This window comes from Crinia signifera, chromosome 8 (assembly GCF_055691185.1).
Source record: "Crinia signifera chromosome 8, ASM5569118v1, whole genome shotgun sequence".
In the NCBI taxonomy this organism is placed as follows: domain Eukaryota; kingdom Metazoa; phylum Chordata; class Amphibia; order Anura; family Myobatrachidae; genus Crinia; species Crinia signifera.
The window spans coordinates 114023514-114046284 of record NC_139224.1 but is presented as its reverse complement, the minus strand read 5'-3'; the positions used below and the strand labels follow the sequence as shown (position 1 = coordinate 114046284).

General features: G+C 47.2%; 1 protein-coding gene across 2 annotated transcripts in view; it reads right to left on the bottom strand.

Annotated features, from left to right (window-relative positions):
• The window catches only part of LOC146026399 (calcium-activated chloride channel regulator 1-like), a 119301-nt gene that overhangs the window by 19520 nt on the left and 77010 nt on the right, over window positions 1-22771 (bottom strand). For both annotated transcript variants that reach the window (XM_083157043.1, XM_083157042.1), the window contains exons 11-12: window positions 14812-14918; window positions 1588-1809 (exon numbers count right to left, since the gene is read on the bottom strand). In XM_083157043.1, the coding sequence (XP_083013169.1) occupies window positions 1588-1809; window positions 14812-14918 (329 nt within the window). The remainder of the gene's footprint in view (window positions 1-1587; window positions 1810-14811; window positions 14919-22771) is intronic.

The following is a 22771-nucleotide window of genomic DNA, read 5'->3' as shown; positions in this document are numbered from 1 at the left end:
GGCTTATGCATCTCCATGGAGACGCATAGCTCAGCCAATCAGGGCTGAGCTATGAGTCTCCATAGAGACGCATCGGCCAATCACGCTATCAGCCTCTGTAGCGCTGGGACAGCGCTACAGAAGGTGTTAGCTGCACAGGAGAAAGCTGGCTCACCCCGCTGTTGGAGCCTCGTGATGGTTTCAAAACACGGGGGACCCCCAGATTTTTTGTCCCCCGTAATTTTGGAACCAGGACCGGTCCAAGAGTCTGTGTCTGGTTTCAGAAATACGGGGGACCCCTATGCTTTTTGTCCCCCGTATTTTTGGAACCAGGTCCGGCTCAATCAGCCGGGGGCTGGTTATGCTCAGGAGGGGGGACCCCACTCCGTTTAAAAAAAACAAAAACTTTAACACTTTTTTACACATGACCATGCACAGATCTCAATGATCTGTGCAGGGTTTTGGCCAATTTGCATATCAGAACCTGGTCTACATGTTTGGCGATTTTTAGACACATTTTCCTGAATTCGCGTCTCATTAAATATGCAAACATCTGGATGCGAATTCTGGCGTGACTAAAAATTGCACTTTCAGAATGTGCTATTTCGCGGCAAAATCGCTGTTTTTCACGTCTCATTAAATATGCGAATTCGCAAAAATCACATTTTCGCATCTCATTAAATGTGAACCAACGGGTTTTTGCAAATTCATTATATTTTCACCAGGGCCGGTGCTAGGGTGTCCGGCACCCTCCTGCAAACCATACATTTTGCGCCCATTCACATTGCCATTGCAACAAGCTGCAGCCCGATTGTGGGAGTGTATGCAACATGCGATCCTACGGAGGATCTCGGGTGCATGTACATGTATGCATACACCATCTCAGTGCTGTGTCTGCAAAATGTTGTAGGGCACTAAAGGTGCCCATACACGTTTGCGAGAATCGCATACGTTATGGGCTAGATTGCATCGCATCGCACGGCATGCATGCAATGTGTGTGCAATGCGATCCGAACGCAGTACAAAAAGTATCTGCTGCACTCGTGACTGAGGGGGAAAGGAGGGGAGAGAAGGAGGAGATGAAAGAAGAGGGGAGGAGATAGAGGGGGCGGAGTGATGTGGACTGGCAGCGGCACTGGCACAGCAGACTGAGAAGAGGGAAGGAAGGGGAGGCGGCGCTGCTGCCTGTTCGTCATTTGATTGACAGCTGACAGGCGCAGGGTAGGGGGCAGGGTAGGGGGCGGATCCGGACATGACATGTCATCCAGGCATTCACAGACAGCGCTACATGAGTCAGCACAAGTGTCGAAGGAGGAGGACAGTGTGTGCGCGGTGCATTGAGCTGCTCAGCCTTCTCTTTTGGTGCACCACACCTGTGACAATCCCTACTCTGTCTCAAACCAAGCTGCTCAGCCTCTCCATACTGCTGCCGGCTGTCAGACAGGTGCTGTGGGCGGCGTGCAGGAGGCATTGACAGTGAGGGCTGAGGCAGCTTTAGCAGAGCATGGAGGGAGACAGCGCCTTTTCAGCATGGTGCCTCCCTGCTTTGCAGGAGCTGCTGAGTGTGTAGCGCCGGCCCTGATTTTCACTTTAAGTTTTGTAGCTTACCTCTGCAGTTCCTGGGATCAAAAGACGGGCCGACTTTGAGATTAGATCACTCACAAACTGGTCAGTTATATAGACTCTCCCATTTGGATCTGTTAGCTTGATATTTGGAATCGTACTGGTCCACGTCACCAAAAAGAAAGTGTCATTTCCTATGGTATTGTCGATGGTCACTTTGCCAGTCAGACATTTATTTTGCTGTATTGTTGATGCAGTACTCTCAATCTGTTCAAGAAAGTAAAACAATTTTGGAATTAAGTAAAACTATTCTTCCCACCCCTGTAAAGTACTAACAAGCTTAGATCTTGGTTATATAGCAAAAAACATTGTCCCCGTGGGATGCTGATAGCATACCGCGGTCAGGTTCTGGCACTCAAAATACAGACCTGATAGGGCTTTTTTGATTGGGAACGAAGGTTGCGGGTCCCGGCTGAGGCTGAAAGTTGAGCACTATAAGTGAAGATCCCCGGCAGGCTTGCTAACTGTCCCTAGCTTACCTAGATCTTCTGGCTTCAGTCTTCATGCTTTTCTTCCTCGCCGTGTGTCTTCCGGAAGACACACGGCGAGGAAGAAAAGCATGAAGACTGAAGCCAGAAGATCTAGGTAAGCTAGGGACAGTTAGCAAGCCTGCCGGGGATCTTCACTTATAGTGCTCAACTTTCAGCCTCAGCCGGGACCCGCAACCTTCGTTCCCAATCAAAAAAGTCCTATCAGGGCTGTAAACATTTTACTAACTTCTTTCTTTTCAGCGGTTAAGCACATTATCAACCTATATTAATTTTATTAATTTACATTATTGCCTATTCCCAACTTTTTTACTTTTATTAATATAATCACTATACACGAGCGCTTTTTTCTCTAGCAAAATCGTATTCAACCCTCCTAAAAAGCTGCTAAAACTGAGCGCAGAGCACACTTTTTTCTTTTTCAAACTCAAAATACAGATGCTGGAATCCGAGCATTGGGGCAGAGAGTTATGTTTAGGGACTGGGGGTGTGTTAGGGTTATCACGGCCGGAGGATCTTGAGGACCCACCTCAGGTTCAGATTCAGGCGAGACTGGGGCGGAACGCCCTTGGAACTTGGCAGGTTGGATATACGACCTCTGCATATATTTTGGGCAGTGGGTTTTGACGAATACTCCAAAGCGAGGGCGCGGAGTCTAACTGCCCAGCGGTCTTCTCCAGGGACCCCCGCAAGGAAGTTTGGTTTTCGCTGCGTCTGGACAGCAGGTCGCGGCCCCTCACTTGGAGCACCCACGGGTGCCCTAGATGGAGCGGACAGGATGAGCCGCTCAGGGTAGGGATCAGGACAGGAGTAGGAAGGTCGTAGGGAGTACCGGGATGTTTGAGGCAAAACTGAGATGTGAATGACGTAAACCGGAGAATGCTGACGGAGGAACTGACGACTTGACCGGATGACTACTGTAACTGAAAACGGCACACTTGGCTTTAGAATAAACGAGAACTGAAAAGGACCAGACTTGGTTTAAACGTAAACTGACAACTTGTCCAAAAGACGAGGCTTGAAACTGAAGACTGCCGACACGGCTACAGGAGATGATGACGGAACTGGAATATCAGGATCGCAGGGAGGAACGGGTTAACACACAGGAGCAGGAACAGGATCAGAGCTGGGACAGGAGAGCTGGATTCGGCAGGAGAGCAGGATCAGCAGAACCATACACAACCAGGAGCTGCAGAGAGATGCTGACAGCTGACGAGTTGTTCCAGCAATGAGGCTAAGAGCCTCCTGGAATTTATACCTCAGCCCAGCAAGGTCCGGCCCCCTAGTGGAGAAAGAAGGTATCAAATAGAAGCACTGAGTGCCGATCACGTGACCTGCCCAACATGGCGGCGCCCAGTCCCGGGAGCCGGCGTCTGTGCTGCTGCCGGACCCGCCAATAGACTGGGGAGCCTCCGGACTATCCGCCGCCTGCATCCAGCCAGCCCCGCACCATCACGGCGCCAGGACCGGTGAACGCGGAGGGGTGAGTAGCCGGTGCCGGGCCTGGCGCCGCGCCGGGTTGTGACAAGGGTATGTGGCAGGTAAGGTGAGGTTTAGGATACGGACGCACTCTGCAAAACAAGACATGTACGCTCAATTGATGCCATCTTGCGAATGAGTACGCTGTACATAAAAAGCTAATTAGCAGGCGTGGCTACCGCATGCTGTGTTTACACAATAGGATCTCAACAGAAATTATATTCACAATATAATCTCCCTTATAATAGCAAGTGATTAAAGCACACACCAGTTGCTGTGGTATGAAGCACAAAAGTATATATTGTGCAAAAATATAGCAATATAACAAAATAGCAACAAACCATAACAACATTATAACGCTTAGGGCAGTATTCAATGACATTTATCGCTATGTGCAGCTAATCCTGTTTAGGATTCGTTGCACATTCGCCGGGTTCCGGAGGGCTGGAGCATTCGCTGCCAGCCCTCCCTCTCCCCCTATTCAAAGCCTCAGGGGCTCGCTGCCCCTGACGGCAATTTTTAACCCCCCAGCGAATGCCGCAGGGAGCCGGGGATGGTGGAAGGCAGGGAGATGGAAGCCTCCCTGTCTGTGCCGGAATGTGTGGGGGAGAAGGAGGGCTGGCGGGGACACAGGAAGCAGAAGCTGCCCCCCGAGCTGGCAGGGAAGGCAGTGGAGAGAGCGCTTTGCTGGTCCCATGCATATGTAATGTAATGAGCGGGACCAGGCGCAGTGAATATCTAATGAGCGGCTCCCCACCCCCCTGTAACGTCAGGTGTAAAAAGCACATGAATCCAAATAGCATGCCCCATCACATAATCAATAAATTACTGTTTTTTTTTACACCAAAAAAAAAAAACCTTTATTTTAAAAGAACACTTTCCAGTTCACCTTAAAAAGATGTCAAAGGCAAAACGGTGAATCATGGCGAAAATCATGCTGAAAGCAGTTCTCCATCCTAGCATAGAATACACTCTCGGCGAATCACCGTGAAAACCCCATTGAAATACACCAGTGAATTGCAGCGAGCATGAAACGGAGAACTGGCCGGCATTCACTGGTCGCTTTCAGTGAACAGTGAACATTGAATAGGGTGAATCAGATTTTCAGTGAAAAAGATTTACTGCAGAGAGTGAAAACAGCCCGATTCACCGAAAAAAACAGTGAATCCTGAGCATTCAATATAGCCTTTCATGAATGGATAGAGACATTATACTTACAATAGACATATATAACCCAGGGTTGCCTACCCTCCCGGAATGGCCGGGAGGGTCCCGAAAATCGGGTCCCCCTCCCGGCCCCCCGGAAATGTGGGCAATCGTCCCGGAATCCTGGGCACCCCCGCTTAGCCCCCTGATTGCCACTATTTCCATCCTGCCCTTAAACGCCATTAGCGTTTCAAATAACCCTATCTGCCGATCTCCGCTGAGGGGGCGGGGCTAACGTGTCACAAACGTGTCATTATAGCCCCGACCATCCACGGAGATAGGCAAAACTGGTTATTTCCCATACTGGGGGCGGGGCTTAACGATGTCACACTCAAGCCCCGCCCCCCGAAGTCATGCTGAAAGTCTCCTCTCCGGGCTTCTCCCGGAGAGGCGACTTCAAAATTTGGCAACCCTGACATAACCATTCTGGGTATTATGTGGAAATCGGCACCCAAAGGATCTCATCATGTGTGTATATGATCCAAGGTTTAAATGAGTGTGGGGGGGGGGGGGGGTAACCATGCGGCATGGCACAAACAATAAACCTGTTGCTACCTGCAACAGGTCCAAGCCTATATTATTGCCTAGCCACATGACAGCACAAATGAGCCCAACTGATACTACACAGTCCACCAGCCAAAGCTATTTTCAGAACATTATAGCGTTGTGATAGAACAGTAACATCCATGTACACAATGCTCCAGGCCATATACTCACCAACACAATGTAACAACAGATACATTGATTCAAACTCCTCATATCCATATCATATCCATACTCCTGGAATCACCATCACTGAGTCATAATAAGCACCATTTTAAAGGCATGCTATCTCAAAGTTAGAATCACCAAACAACAGTTAAAACCTTATCAAATCCATAACAGCAGACATGGTCATAATATCCACTATATCCTTGCTAAGCCAACTAATCCTTATACAACCAACTGATACACTATGCGATCTGGGCGCGATTTCACCCAATTTGGATGAATCGGGCCATGAAATCATCCCAAATCGCACATGTAGACATCCCGTCCGTCCCGATGCGCTGTCCCATTTGCTAAATCTTATGTGCATCCCGGAGCCGGGCGGGGGATGCCGGCAACCAGAAAGTCGTGTGGAGGGAGCAGGGGGGGGGGGGGGGGTGCGGAGGGAGGGAACCAGGTAGCCAGACAGGGGAAGCCGCTGCCGGGCAGTCGCGATAGAAAAAAAAAAAGCTCATACAAGTGAATGAGCAGATACTGATTGAATGAGAGCTCTCTCACTCAATCAGTGCGCCCGCTGGCACTGCCTGGCAGCGTCTTCCACTGCCCGGCCCCCTGTTACCTCCGCCTGGCTCTCTGGTCGCCGGCATCCTCTGACCGCTGCTACCACCCGCTCCCTGGTCCCCTTGCCGGCATCTGCTGCCCACCTACTCCCTCCGCCTGCAGCTCCTCGGGAGTTGCATGTGATAAATCTAATGACCCCCGGCATCCTGTGAAATTAAATCGGTACTTGTGTACTTTCACGGCTCCCATCGCATGCCATCGCATTCCATCGCATGCCAAAAGTAGTGGCATGCGATTTTTGCAGGTTTTTTTTCATTTTTGGAAAAATCGCATGCGATCGATTTTTAGTAGTAGTAGTAGTACGTTTATTTATAAGGCGCCGCAAAGTGTCCGCAGCGCCGTACATAGCAAACAAAAAAAAAAATTACAAGGTAACGTACAGGGTGTGTTGAAAGATACAGTATAAATAGGGGTATAGCTGGTAGAACTAAAATCAGCATCAGTTCAGAAGTAGGTGTCAAAATTGTCAAGGAGACTGAAGATGAAGTAGAGGAAGGGAAGAACGGGACAGGAGCACAGGTGAGGTAATGAGGTAGGGTGAGTACGTGAGGCAGGAGGGCCCTGCTCATAAGAGTTAACATACTAAAAATAGGTGGGTGGACGAACGAAATACAATAGGATAAGTAGGAACGGAGGCAGGATAGGAGGATCAAAAGAGGTTAGGAGGAGGGATAGGCTAGTCGAAAAAAGTGGGTTTTGAGGGAGCGCTTGAAGGAGGTAAGGGAATCAGATAGCCTGATGGGTGGCGGGAGGTTGTTCCAGTGCAGGGGGGCAGCGCGAGAGAAATCTTGGACACGGGAGTGGGAGGAGGTGATTAGGTGAGAGGTCAGTCGGCAGTCAGCGATGGAGCGAAGAGGACGGGAGGGAGTGTGGATAGAGATCAGTGAAGAGAGGTAGGGAGCTGTGGAGGAGGAGAGAGCCTTGTAGGTGGTGGTGAGGAGTTTAAAGAGAACTCGGAAAGGAATGGGGAGCCAGTGAAGAGATAGACAGAGGGGGGAGGTGGAGGTAGAGCGGCGGGAGAGGAAGATGAGCCTAGCAGCAGCGTTAAGAATGGATTGGAGAGGTGCGAGGCGGGTGAGAGGTAGCCCAGAGAGAAGGATGTTGCAGTTGTCAAGGCAGGAGATGACAAGAGAGTGAATGAGAATTTTGGTCGCGTCAGTGGAGAGGAATGGTCTGATGCGTGAGATGTTGCGTAGGTGAAAGCGGCAAGACTGTGAGAGAGCACGAATGTGGGGGGTGAAAGAGAGGGAGGAGTCAATGATGACACCGAGGCAGCGCGTTTGGTCGGTGGACGTGATCTCAGTTTCACCAATGCTGATGGAGATAGTGGGAGAAGAGGGGATGTTCGGGGGATGGAAGATTAGAAGTTCAGTTTTAGCCATGTTTAGTTTCAGGAAGCGTTGGGTCATCCAGGCTGAGATGGCCGTGAGGCATTCGGAGACCTTGGACAGGAGTGATGGGGATAAGTCGGGGGAGGAGAGATAGATTAGGGTATCATCAGCATAAAGGTGGTAATGAAAACCATAGGAGCTGATGAGGGTGCCCAGAGAGGTGGTGTAGAGGGAGAAGAGGAGAGGGCCAAGGACTGACCCTTGGGGAACACCGACTGGCTGTGGGGTAGTAGGAGAGGAGGAGCTCAGAGTGGAGACGGAGAAGGAGCGATCGGAGAGGTATGAGGTGAACCAGGAGAAGACCGTGCCAGTGATGCCAAAGGAGCGGAGGGTGTTGAGCAGGAGAGGGTGGTCAACAGTGACAAAGGCAGCCGACAGATCAAGCTGGATGAGTATAGAGAAGAGGCCTTTGGATTTAGCCGATAGTAGATCGTTAGTGACTTTGGTCAGGGCAGTTTCAGTGGAATGTAAAGGGCGGAATCCGGATTGGAGGGGGTCTAGAATGGAGTTAGCAGTAAGGTGGCTTAGGAGACGATTATAGGTCAGACGTTCTAGGAGTTTGGAGGCAAAAGGGAGGAGGGACATGGGCCTGTAGTTGGATGGAGAGTTTGGGTCCAGATTTGTTTTTTTGAGAATTGGGGAGACAAGAGCGTGTTTGAAGAAGGAAGGGAAGATCCCAGAGGATAGGGAAAGATTAAAGAGGTGAGCCAGGTGAGAGCAGACTGATGGACTGAGACGACGGATAATATTGGAGGGGATAGGATCGAGCGGGCAGGTGGAGGGAGAAGCGGATTGAAGGATAGAGTGGACTTCAGCAGCAGTGGTGGGGTAAAATGAGGACAGGGGTTGGAAGGAGGGGAGTGGAGATGTAGGAGGGGAGGAGGGAGAGGGTGAGGTCATGGCAGCAGTGATGGCAGTCCTGAGAGAGGAGATTTTGGTTGAAAAGTAGGTAGCAAAATCAGCGGCTACGATGGAGGACGGAAGAGCTGGAGGAGGGGGGGAGAGCAAGGAGTTGAAGGTGGCGAAGAGCCTGCGGGGATTTGATGATTGGGAAAGGATGAGGGACTTAAAGTAGGATTCCTTGGCCAAAGCAAGGGCAGAGCTGAAGGAGGAAAGAATGAATTTGAAATGGAGATAATCCGCAAGGGAGCGTGATTTCTTCCAGAAGCGCTCAGCAGTGCAAGAGCACTTTTTAAGGAATCTGGTGATAGGCGAGTGCCACGGTTGGGGGTTGGAGCATCGAAGGGGGATAGAGGAGGGAGGGCAGGCAGAGTCCAATGCCGAAGATAGGGTGTCATTATAGAGGGAGGCAGCGAGGTTCGGGCAGGACATGAGGGCGATTGGGGCGAGAAGAGGACACAGCGTGTTTGAAAAGGCAGCAAGATCAAGTGTGTTGACGTTATGCCGTGAGACAATGCGCTCGGGAGGGGGGGTGGGAGAGGGGGAAGCAGTGAGGGAGAAGGAGATGAGGTGATGGTCAGAAAGAGGAAAAGCCGAGATAGTGTAGTCAGTAAGGGAACAAGAGCGAGAGAAGACTAGATCGAGGGAGTGTCCTTGGATGTGGGTGGGAGAGGTAGTCCACTGAGATAGGCCAAGGAGGAGCAGAGAGAGAGGAGTTTGGAGGTGCCAGGATCAGCGGGGTTATCCAAGGGGATGTTAAAGTCACCAAGAATGACAGATGGCAGGTCAGAGGAGAGGAAGTGTGGAAGCCAGGCGGCGAAGTTGTCAAGAAATTGGGAGATAGGACCAGGGGGGCGGTAGATTGCAGCGACACAGAGGTGGTAGGGGTAGTATAGACGGATAGAGTGAGACTCAAAGGAGGAGAAAAGGATAGAGGGTTCAGGGTGAATGACACTGTGGGTGCATGAGGCTGAGAGTAGAAAACCCACACCGCCACCTTGGCGACCGTCAGGCCTGGGAGTGTGAGAGAAAGAGAGGCCACCGTGGGAGAGAGCAGCTGGAGAGACAGAATCAGAGGTGGAGAGCCAGGTCTCGGTAAAAGCAAGGAGGTGGAATGCTCTAGAGATGAATAGGTCATGGATGGCAGGGAGTTTGTTGCAGATGGATCTGGCGTTCCATAGTGCACAGGAAAGAGGGGGGTGGGTTGTGTATTTATGTGGATAAGGTTTTTGGGATTGCAGAAGCGAGGGGGAGTCATTGGGAGGGTGGGGGTGCGGGGGCGAGTGGTCAGGATAGGTATGGGATGGGAGGGGGGAGGAGCAGTTGGAGAAAGTGAAGTTGAGAGATTAACAGCCATGAGGAACCGAAGGTGAGAGGGTAGGTTAGTGAAAGCAGACAGAGGGATTTGGGAGGACAGACAGCGTCTGTAGTAGATTTGCGAGGATGTGGTAGTAAACAGAGTGAGAGAGAAGGTAACAGGCAAGGAACTACTGTCAGAGAGGAGACAAGTGGGTAAAATCAGGTTGATTGAGTAATCCAATTAAGTATGAAACAACAACAAGTGAGAGGATGAAGGGAACAGAGAAGGTCAGAAGTGAGGGAAATGTGAGCAGGCGTGAAGAGGGAAACAGAGTGCAATAAATGTGTGGCAAAGATTTTTAACAGAAATGCATCCAAATGCATTGAAATTAGTATCAAACATGTTCAATGGCCCCCAAATGTCATTTTTGAGGCTGTACCACCCCCACTATCAACGCAAACCTGAAGCGTGGCGAGCGCAGGAGGCCCGCGAGGGGCGGCGGTACGCCTCCTACAACCTTTTCATACCCCCCACTATCCACTATCCACCGAGCCCGAAGCGTGGCGAGCGCAGAGAGCCCCGCGAGGGGACGCGGACACCTTTGAAGCCCGCTAGGGGATGCGTATACCTGTGAAGGTATCCGTGTGCGCTCGCCATGCTTCGGGCTCGGTGGCTCGCTGCGCTCGCCACACTTTCTATTCTCAACTCCACGCCGACGTGGATAGTGGGGGTATGAAAAGGTCGTATGACGCGTCCCGCTGCCCCTTGCGGGCTCGCTATGCTCGCCACGCTTCGGGTTCGCGTTGAGAGTGGGGGTGGTAGAGCCTCAAAAATGACATTTGGGGGCCATTGAACATGTTTGATACTAATTTCAATGCATTTGGATGCATTTCTGTTAAAAATCGCATGCGATGCGATGCGATTTTTTCCCGATACGATGGACATCGTGGGAGCCGTGATTGTACACAAGTACCATTAAATCAAATGAAATCATTTTTATTGTCACTACAACATTAGAAATGCATAAGTGAAATTCCAAGGAAGAAAAAAGGGAAAGAAGTACTCACAATTCACACTACAAATTTCGGTACTTGTGAGTTATCTGGGCGCCCGATTTTTTGATTGTATGCCTTAAGTTAAGGCATACAATCAGATGCGATGCGAAATCGCATCGCATCGCATCGCATGCGACCATCGGATGCGATGACCCGATTTTTCCATAGGAATCAATGTTAAAATGATTCCTATGGAAAAAGGGGTCCTTTTCATACCCCTACTATCCAAGTGGGCATGGAGTTGGATATAAACCTGTGGCGAGCGTAGCGAGCCACCGAGCCCGAAGCGTGGCGAGCGAAGCGAGCCCCGCGAGGGGACGGTATTCCGTGTCCCCTCGCGGGGCTCGCTACGCTCGCCACGCTTCGGGCTCGGTGGCTCGCTACGCTCGCCACAGGTTTATATCCAACTCCATGCCCACTTGGATAGTAGGGGTATGAAAAGGACCCCTTTTTCCCATTGAATTCCATGTTAAAATGGACTCAGTCCATTTTAACATTGATTCCTATGGAAAAATCGGGTCATCGCATCGCATCGCATCGCATCCGATGGTCGCATGCGATGCGATGCGATGTCCCGATCCGACCCGATTTTAAAATCGGGCGCCCGGATAACTCACAAGTACCCAAATTTCATTTGAAATTTAAAATATTCCTAGTGCTGCGGGGGGAATTCGGCGACTAGCGGGGGTGGGCATTCCTATGGGTGGGGCGGCAGAGTAACATCGTAAAACAGTGAAATAACGCGGCTTTGCCAGTCAACTAGATTCAGGCCCTTAATGCAGAGTTTTACTCAAGCATGAGAGAGAGGCTCCAACAGAAATATGTATTCAATGCCCTCATTGTGGTTGCCACAAACATGTTAACCCGCAGCGCCATGTTCTAATCCTGGATTCTATGGTTTAAAGTGCATAACCTGGTAATTTACTGCTCATGGAAAAGGGCTGTCATTTAATAGCTGCGGGTGTTAAAAAAGCCCTATGCTGCCACCTTCTTCCTGGCGTGGTAAATTGAATGAGGCTTAATACAGTATCTCCTGTGTTATACACTGCAGCAGTTTACCTTCATTTAGCTCTTTCACTGTTCGCTTCTCTGACTCTACTTCCTCCTCACTACCTCTGTCATTCGGAGTTCCACAAGGCTCAGTCTTAGGTCCTCTGCTTTTCTCAATCTATACTTCCTCTCTTGGCAAACTAATCAGCTTTCGGATTTCAGTATCACTTATATGCAGATGATACTCAAATCTATCTATCAACCCCAGAGTTGTCACCAGTGGTTTTGGGCCGAGTCTCTGAATGTCTCTCTGCCATCTCATTTTGGATGTCTTCTCGCCAACTTAAACTTAATATTTCCAAAACTTAATATTTCCAAAACAGAATTACTTATATTCCCACCAACTAAGAACAGTTACCATCCTGATATCTCCATCACTGTTGACAACTCGACAATCTACCCTACCCCACAAGCTCATTGCCTGACCATCTCTCATCCTAACCTGTTTATGCTCACCTCTCCCCCTTCTGTGTCACCCCTGTCTGTCTAACCCTCCCCTTTAGAATGTAAGCTCTCACGGGCAGGGCCCTCTCTCCTCATGTGCCTTTCTTAGAATATATAAACCACTGCCACCCTGATAATTGCTTCAGTGTCCTGTCCCCTGATGCAACTATCTGTATTAACCATGTACTTGTCCTAAACTGTCTTGTAATGTAATTTTGTTTTGTGTTTGCTCATAACTATGCTCTGTACAGCGCTGCGGAATTTGTATGCGCTATATAAGAAACTGTTAATAAATAAATAATAAATAAATTAGGGGTCATCCTCGAATCTGAACTGTCCTTTCTTCCCCACATTCAATCTGTCTCCAAATCATGTTACATGCATCTAAAAAACATATCCAAAATACGACCGTATCTCACACAAGACACTACTAAATCTCTTATCCATGCACTCATTATATCCCGCATTGATTATTGCAATAGTCTCCTAACTGGTCTTCCCAAGAACAGACTCTCACCAATGCAATCCATTTTAAATGCTGCTGCTAGGCTGATCTTCCTTCCAAGACGCTCATCGTCTGCTGATGCGCTCTGCCAGTCCCTCCATTGGTTGCCTGTATCTTACCGTATTCAATACAAAACACTTCTACTAGCATATAAAGCTATTAACCATACTGCACCAGCATATATCTCTGTACTTATCACTAAATATCTCCCATCTCGACCACTCCGCTCTGCACAAGATCTGCGTCTACCTTCTGAACGGATCACTAGCTCCCATTCACTATTACTGGACTTTCATCGGGCTGCTCTCATCCTATGGAATGCCCTTCCACGTACAATAAGACTCTCCGCTAACCTCCAAACTTTGAAGCGTTCCCTGAAAACTCACCTCTTCAGGCAAGCCTATCATATTTAAGTACTACACGCATAACTCTCTGAGACACTTATGTATTATATAGCTTCCCTTCTGGACTTGTAACTTGGTGGGACTGCTATGCTTTTACTGGTGCCTGTCCTTGTGTTTCCCTGCAATGTCCCTATAGATTGTAAGCTTGCAGCAGGACCCTCCTACCACCAAGTCTGTCTGTTGTTACCCAGTTTGTTTTATCACTGTCTACTATTGTAAAGCGCAACGGAATCTGCTGCGCTATATAAGAAACTGTGGTACTTGTGAGTTATCTGGGCGCCCGATTTCTAAATCGGGTCGGATCGGGCACATCGCATCGCATGCGACCATCGGATGCGATGCGATGCGATGACCCGATTTTTCCATAGGAATCAATGTTAAAATGGACTGAGTCCATTTTAACATGGAATTCAATGGAAAAAAGGGGTTCTTTTCATACCCCTACTATCCAAGTGGGCATGGAGTTGGATATAAACCTGTGGCGAGCGTAGCGAGCCACCGAGCCCGAAGCGTGGCGAGCGTAGCGAGCCCCGCGAGGGGACACAGAATACCGTCCCCTCGCGGGGCTCGCTACGCTCGCCACGCTTCGGGCTCAGTGGCTCGCTACGCTCGCCACAGGTTTATATCCAACTCCATGCCCACTTGGATAGTAGGGGTATGAAAAGGACCCCTTTTTCCATAGGAATCATTTTAACATTGATTCCTATGGAAAAATCGGGTCATCGCATCCGATGGTCGCATGCGATGCGATGCGATGCGATGCGATATCGCATTGCATCGCATCTGATTGTATGCCTTAACTTAAGGCATACAATCAAAAAATCGGGCGCCCAGATAACTCACAAGTACCGAAACTGTAAATAAATAAGTATGGTTTTAAATAAATGTCAGTTTTACACTACGGAACGCTCCTCCTCTGCTTTATTCTGACAGATATCTTGCTCCTGTGAGTCCCGGAAATTTATTGGAGGCAGTTGAAGTCTGGAATTGGGACTAATGCTGGCCACACATCAGACCAACTTTCCAACTAGTTGCTTGGATGGAATAAAATAAGGTACTGGATGGCAGCAAATGTAATATTTACTTTTACAAAATCTGGAAAAGGACAAAAACTGTCGCTCAGACACGGTACTGTAGCTGTTTGATTTAAACAATTTGACTGAATGTTTTGTCCATTTTCCTGGGTTTGTGTGCACATTTCTGATTGTCCTTTGCTCCCATACAGTACCATATTTTTATTCCATCCAAGCAACTAGTTGGAGGGAAAGTTGGTCTGATGTGTGGCCAGCATTAGTGCTGTTCTTATGAAGGTTTTTTTTTAACTCCCTGATACCTTCAGTTGGTTTGTGACTTCACATTAGTGCGGATTCATCCATCCACTTATTTTCACATCTATCTATCTATCTATCTATCTCTACCACCCTTAATAGTTGCTTTTGTGTCCTGTCCCCTGATGCAAGTATATGTAATTACCTTGTACTGCAGTTCTTTATTTTTTTAATCATTTATGTATTTGTTAGGCCCTGTGGAGCCAGTGTGGTGTCATATAAATAATAATAATGATAATAAGTGAAAATGGGGCTTGTGTCTCACCCTAAGTGACTTCACAGCTTTACTGCAAAGTGTTAATTACATGTCAATTACATGTCATAGCATACCTGAATAGACTGTTGTATATCATCTCCATTGCTGGATTTGATCCCATTGAAGGAGTCAATCAAACCATTTGAATCAACTTCATCTGATGCATAAAGTTGTAACCCACCTGTGCGCAAAATGTAATTAGTTCAATGAAAAGAAAACGCAGTGAAACAGTACAGTATGCCAACACTGCAATATATATATATATATATATATACACAATCCAAATTCCCCTTGTGGGGGGAAGCAAGGAGCACTCACCAATGTGGTAAAGAATTTTTCTATTTATTCAAAAAAGACAAAAATAGCACAAAAAATATATGTCCAAAGAATTACCTCCTCCGACGTTTCGATCCTGCTTAGGACCTTTTTCAAGGAGAGTTTGAAGCAAAGTCACGGTCACAAAAAAGTCAAAATAGGGCCACCAGTATAGAGGTTAATCAGCTGATGTATTTGTATTTATTAAAGCATGTGGTCACAGGCCACTTTCACCCCAACCTGGGAATGGTGAGTGCTGTTTGCACCCCATTCGCAGGGATGGCGAGTGTTGTGGTACTCTGTATGTGTGTATATATGTGGGTTAATTTTATTAACCTTTGTTACTGTGATCATAGCTTTCTCTTTCACCCCAGATGAGCTAATTTATCTGTAACCTGTTACAGCTGCCCCTTTAATTCTAAGTCAGGTGTTGTGTTAGGTGACTGCCTCATCTTTAAAAGCCATAAGGCACTTGGCAGGTGAGCTTTAAACCAGGAAAAAACACATGTCCACTTTAGCTATGATGTGTCGGCAGTTGGCAGGCTCTTGAGAAACAAATGCTAGTGTAGGACTTGCAGTGAAATGGGGTCCCTTGGCGATGGGCTGCAAGCTTAAATGCATTGATCAATTCATGAACTAAAACCCCATTATTTATTTGATTAATTGTATACTAAGGTGAGTTAGTTCATTATGGAGAGTGTTGAGTCCCTGTATTTGTATTTATTAAAGCATGTGGTCACAGGCCACTTTCACCCTACCTGGGAATGGTGAGTGCTGTTTGCACCCCATTCGCAGGGATGGCGAGTGTTGTGGTACTCTGTATGTGTGTATATATGTGGGTTAATTTTATTAACCTTTGTTACTGTGATCATAGCTTTCTCTTTCACCCCAGATGAGCTAATTTATCTGTAACCTGTTACAGCTGCCCCTTTAATTCTAAGTCAGGTGTTGTGTTAGGTGACTGCCTCATCTTTAAAAGCCATAAGGCACTTGGCAGGTGAGCTTTAAACCAGGAAAAAACACATGTCCACTTTAGCTATGATGTGTCGGCAGTTGGCAGGCTCTTGAGAAACAAATGCTAGTGTAGGACTTGCAGTGAAATGGGGTCCCTTGGCGATGGGCTGCAAGCTTAAATGCATTGATCAATTCATGAACTAAAACCCCATTATTTATTTGATTAATTGTATACTAAGGTGAGTTAGTTCATTATGGAGAGTGTTGAGTCCCTGTATTTGTATTTATTAAAGCATGTGGTCACAGGCCACTTTCACCCCAACCTGGGAATGGTGAGTGCTGTTTGCACCCCATTCGCAGGGATGGCGAGTGTTGTGGTACTCTGTATGTGTGTATATATGTGGGTTAATTTTATTAACCTTTGTTACTGTGATCATAGCTTTCTCTTTCACCCCAGATGAGCTAATTTATCTGTAACCTGTTACAGCTGCCCCTTTAATTCTAAGTCAGGTGTTGTGTTAGGTGACTGCCTCATCTTTAAAAGCCATAAGGCACTTGGCAGGTGAGCTTTAAACCAGGAAAAAACACATGTCCACTTTAGCTATGATGTGTCGGCAGTTGGCAGGCTCTTGAGAAACAAATGCTAGTGTAGGACTTGCAGTGAAATGGGGTCCCTTGGCGATGGGCTGCAAGCTTAAATGCATTGATCAATTCATGAACTAAAACCCCATTATTTATTTGATTAATTGTATACTAAGGTGAGTTAGTTCATTATGGAGAGTGTTGAGTCCCTGTATTTGTATTTATTAAAGCATGTGGTCACAGGCCACTTTCACCCCAACCTGGGAATGGTGAGTGCTGTTTGCACCCCATTCGCAGGGATGGCGAGTGTTGTGGTACTCTGTATGTGTGTATATATGTGGGTTAATTTTATTAACCTTTGTTACTGTGATCATAGCTTTCTCTTTCACCCCAGATGAGCTAATTTATCTGTAACCTGTTACAGCTGCCCCTTTAATTCTAAGTCAGGTGTTGTGTTAGGTGACTGCCTCATCTTTAAAAGCCATAAGGCACTTGGCAGGTGAGCTTTAAACCAGGAAAAAACACATGTCCACTTTAGCTATGATGTGTCGGCAGTTGGCAGGCTCTTGAGAAACAAATGCTAGTGTAGGACTTGCAGTGAAATGGGGTCCCTTGGCGATGGGCTGCAAGCTTAAATGCATTGATCAATTCATGAACTAAAACCCCATTATTTATTTGATTAATTGTATACTAAGGTGAGTTAGTTTATTATGGAGAGTGTTGAGTCCCTGTATTTGTATTTATTAAAGCATGTGGTCACAGGCCACTTTCACCCCAACCTGGGAATGGTGAGTGCTGTTTGCACCCCATTCGCAGGGATGGCGAGTGTTGTGGTACTCTGTATGTGTGTGTATATATGTGGGTTAATTTTATTAACCTTTGTTACTGTGATCATAGCTTTCTCTTTCACCCCAGATGAGCTAATTTATCTGTAACCTGTTACAGCTGCCCCTTTAATTCTAAGTCAGGTGTTGTGTTAGGTGACTGCCTCATCTTTAAAAGCCATAAGGCACTTGGCAGGTGAGCTTTAAACCAGGAAAAAACACATGTCCACTTTAGCTATGATGTGTCGGCAGTTGGCAGGCTCTTGAGAAACAAATGCTAGTGTAGGACTTGCAGTGAAATGGGATCCCTTGGCGATGGGCTGCAAGCTTAAATGCATTGATCAATTCATGAACTAAAACCCCATTATTTATTTGATTAATTGTATACTAAGGTGAGTTAGTTCATTATGGAGAGTGTTGAGTCCCTGTATTTGTATTTATTAAAGCATGTGGTCACAGGCCACTTTCACCCCAACCTGGGAATGGTGAGTGCTGTTTGCACCCCATTCGCAGGGATGGCGAGTGTTGTGGTACTCTGTATGTGTGTATATATGTGGGTTAATTTTATTAACCTTTGTTACTGTGATCATAGCTTTCTCTTTCACCCCAGATGAGCTAATTTATCTGTAACCTGTTACAGCTGCCCCTTTAATTCTAAGTCAGGTGTTGTGTTAGGTGACTGCCTCATCTTTAAAAGCCATAAGGCACTTGGCAGGTGAGCTTTAAACCAGGAAAAAACACATGTCCACTTTAGCTATGATGTGTCGGCAGTTGGCAGGCTCTTGAGAAACAAATGCTAGTGTAGGACTTGCAGTGAAATGGGGTCCCTTGACGATGGGCTGCAAGCTTAAATGCATTGATCAATTCATGAACTAAAACCCCATTATTTATTTGATTAATTGTATACTAAGGTGAGTTAGTTCATTATGGAGAGTGTTGAGTCCCTGTATTTGTATTTATTAAAGCATGTGGTCACAGGCCACTTTCACCCCAACCTGGGAATGGTGAGTGCTGTTTGCACCCCATTCGCAGGGATGGCGAGTGTTGTGGTACTCTGTATGTGTGTATGTGTGTATGTGTGTGTGTATGTATGTATATGTATATATATATATGTATGTATATGTATATATATATATATATATATATATATATATATATGTATATATATGTATGTGTATGTATATATGTATATATATATATATATATATATATATATTAAGGGCACGGTATCCAACAAACGGATTTTTCCCATAGGGAACTTTTCGGATGGGGGCATGGTGTTTGAGGGACTACGCCTCAAAAGTGACTGGGCGTACTGAGCTGAAATTTGACATGTTCGCTTAGAATCGTCAACCGGTGCTGCGTGCCAAATTTCAGGGCGAAATATAAAAAAATGAGCAATTGGGAGCGATCTAAACTTCCAACTGCCAGTTTTTTTCTGAGACTCGCGAAATGACACTTTGTCACCCATGTTAGTCTATGAGGGTTTTTTTGGGAAGGCATAACTCGGGGTAGAGGAACAATTGAGACTTGTGGTTTGTTTTATTAGGTAGATATTGTCCCAGTGGAGTGCCTTTTGGGGTTGGGGATTTTCAGATAGGTACAGTTTTTTTATAATTTAGTGAAACGTCCCCCATTATAAAGATAGGAGAGCTCAACTTGTTGCGCATGCGCACAATGCCACCAGCAGGGGGAGCAGTACACTGATGAGTTCACTTGGGTGTACCAAGATGGCCGACTGTGAAGCAATATTCACAGTTTCTTATATAGCAATATGAATATATAGTATACTTCATACACATACATGCCCAGCTAATGCTGATGGCATAATGACACGCAAACATGGGGCACAGGAACCGGGCAGACAGGTAGTTATTTGCAGGTCTGAGCATAGGAGGACCCAAGAGAGGACTACTCCGTCCGAGTACAGAATGGCCCCGCCCTCAGTGAGCAGTGCTGCGGCTGTACTGTCTCCATTCTGGTGACCTGTCAATCCACACACAGAGACCTCCTGAAGTTGCCCTTCCCTGGCTTGTTCCTATGTATCCCTGTGTGTGCATATGTATACATGGGCTCTGTCACCCAGCCGGGCATTGTGCTGTACACTCCTCCTGTGTGCAGTACATGTATGTGTGCTCAGAGCGCTGTAGTGGCTGCAGGGAACTAGTTACTGTAATACTGGAAGTGTGACATTGGCAGAGCTGTGCCCGGGTTATGGGGGAAACGTGCACCACGTTGCATGCCACTACCCCCTCGCCCCGCAGCTGGAGGACATGACTACCACCCTCCCTATTAACGCTGGTGGTGAGTGCAGTCACATTGTCTCTCTGTCCCAGCTGAGGGCATCAGCCGGCAGATAATTATGTGCAGGAGCAACAGGAGTCGGACTAGTACATGCAGCAAGGTAGCCGTGGGTAGCATCAAATGGGTGCTTACATCAGTGCCCCCTTCCCTCCCCCAGGCAGCTAGCAGTGGCCTGGGCTCGTTTACCGTGATAGTTTTAAAAAGGGGGCGTGGCCTAATCACGGACCCCCGTGGCCACGCCCCCTTTTGAAAACTATTGCGTTGCGTTACACTTACTTTGCTTGTGCCTAGGGTAGCTTTTTTCTGTGAAATAGTGAAGCTGCAGTGCAGCCCTGCCCACTGATCTGTGGCATGCTGCTCCTGGCTGAAGGTAATTTGTGCAGGGACTGAGGAGGCACCAGTGTGTCAGAGCGTACTAGTAATTGAGGGGAACAAGGGGCCTGATTCAGGATCTCTTGCTAAGCAGCTTTCTTTTGCTGCTTAGCGAGCGGAATGCCGCCTTCCGAATGCCCGCCCCCTATGTAATGTTACTATGGGTTTGTATCCGCTGTGTAATGTGATTGGGTCGCTACGCACTATATAATGTGAATATCGGTCACTACATCCTGTGCTATGTGTATATGGGTCACTACAAGCTGTGTAATTAAATGATGGATCACTATGCGCTGTGTAATGGGACTATGGGTCACTATACACTGTGTAATGGGACTATGGGTCACTACGTGCTGTGCAATGTGACTATTAGTCACTACGTGCTGTGCAATGTGACTATGGGTTACTACGAGCTGTGCAATGTGACTATGGGTTACTACGTGCTGTGCAATGTGACTATGGGTCACTACGTGCTGTGCAATGTGACTATGGGTCACTACGTGCTGTGCAATGTGACTATGGGTTACTAAGTGCTGTACAATGTGACTATGGGTTACTACGTGCTGTGCAATGTGACTATGGGTTACTACGTGCTGTGCAATGTGACTATGGTTTACTACGTGCTGTGCAGTGGGACTATGGGTTACTATGTGCTGTACAATATGACTATGGGTCACTACGTGCTGTGCAGTGTGACTATGGGTTACTAAGTGCTGTGCAATGTGACTATGGGTTACTACGTGCTGTGCAGTGGGACTATGGGTTACTATCTGCTGTACAATATGACTATGGGTCAGTACGTGCTGTGTAATGTGAATGGGTGTGGTATATTTCCCCGACAGTCGGGATTCCGACAGTCATTACTCAGACGTCAGAATCCTGACTGCACAGCGTGGGGAGCGCAATGAAGCCCCTTGCGGACCCCCACGAGGGAGCAGTCGGGATTCCGACATCGGAGGAATGACTGTTGGAATCCCGACTGTCGGGGAGCCGTCCGGCACCCATGTGAATATGGGTCACTTTGTGCTGTGTAATGTGAATATGGCTAAGTACGTTCTTTATAATGTGACTACGGGTCACTACGCACTGTGTAATGGGACTACGGGTCACTCTGCTCTGTGTAATGTAAATATGGTCACTATGTGCTGTGTAATGTGAATATGGGTCACTATGTGCTGTGTAATGTGACTATGGGTCACAACGTGCTGTGTAATGTGACTATGGGCCACTATGTGCTGTGTAATGTGACTATGGGTGACTACGCACTGTGTAATGTGAATATGGGTCAGTACATACTGTGTAATGTGATTGTGGGCACTATGCGTTGTGTAATGTGAATATGGTCACTATGCGTTGTGTAATGTGACTATGGGTCACTATGTGCTGTGTAATGTGACTATGGGTCACTATGTGCTGTGTAATGTAACTATGGGTCACTATGTGCTGTGTAATGTGACTATGGGTCACTACGTGCTGTGTAATGTGACTATGGTCACTATGCGCTGAGTAATGTGAATATGGGTCACCACGAGCTGTGTAATGTGACTATGGGTCACTATGTGCTGTGTAATGTAACTATGGGTCACTATGTGCTGTGTAATGTGACTATGGGTCACTACGTGCTGTGTAATGTGACTATGGTCACTATGCGCTGAGTAATGTGAATATGGGTCACTACGTGCTGTGTAATGTTAATATGGTCACTATGCACTGTGTAATGTGACTATGGGTCACTATGCACTGTGTAATGTGAATATGGTTTTCTATGTGCTGTGTAATGTGAATATGGGTTACTATGCGCTGTGTAATGTGAATATGGTCACTATGTGCTGTGTAATGTGAATATGGGTCACTATGTGCTGTGTAATGTGACTATGGGTCACTACTTGCTGTGTTATGCGAATATGGGTCACTACGTGCTGTGTTGTGCGAATATGGTCACTATGTGCTGTGTAATGTGAATATGGTCACTATGGGCCTTATTCTAGTTCACTCTTTGTGACAAAATCCTTCTTAGATGGACAAAACCATGTGCACTGCAGGGGGGGCAGATGTAACAGGTGCAGAGAGAATTAGATTTGGGTGAGTAATTTTGTTTCTGTGCAGGGAAAATACTGACTGCATGATTTTACACTGCAATATAGATCTCACTTTGAAGTAAAACCCCACCCAAATCTAATTCTCTCTGCACAAGTTACATCTGCCCCACCCGCAGTGCACATGGTTTTGTCCATCTAAGAAGGATTTTGTCAGAAAGAATGAACCAAAATAAGGCCCTATGTGCTCTGTAATGTGAATATGGTCACTATGTGCTGTGTAATGTGAATATGGTCACTATGTGCTGTGTGGTATATTTCCCCGACAGTCGGGATTCCGACAGTCATTACTCAGACGTCGGAATCCTGACTGCACAGCGTGGGGAGCGCAATGAAGCCCCTTGCGGACCCCCACGAGGGAGCAGTCGGGATTCCGACATCGGAGGAATGACTGTTGGAATCCCGACTGTCGGGGAGCCGTCCGGCACCCATGTGAATATGGGTCACTTTGTGTTGTGTAATGTGAATATGGCTCAGTACGTTCTTTATAATGTGACTACGGGTCACTACGCACTGTGTAATGGGACTACGGGTCACTCTGCTCTGTGTAATGTAAATATAGTCACTATGGGCCTTATTTAGGTTCA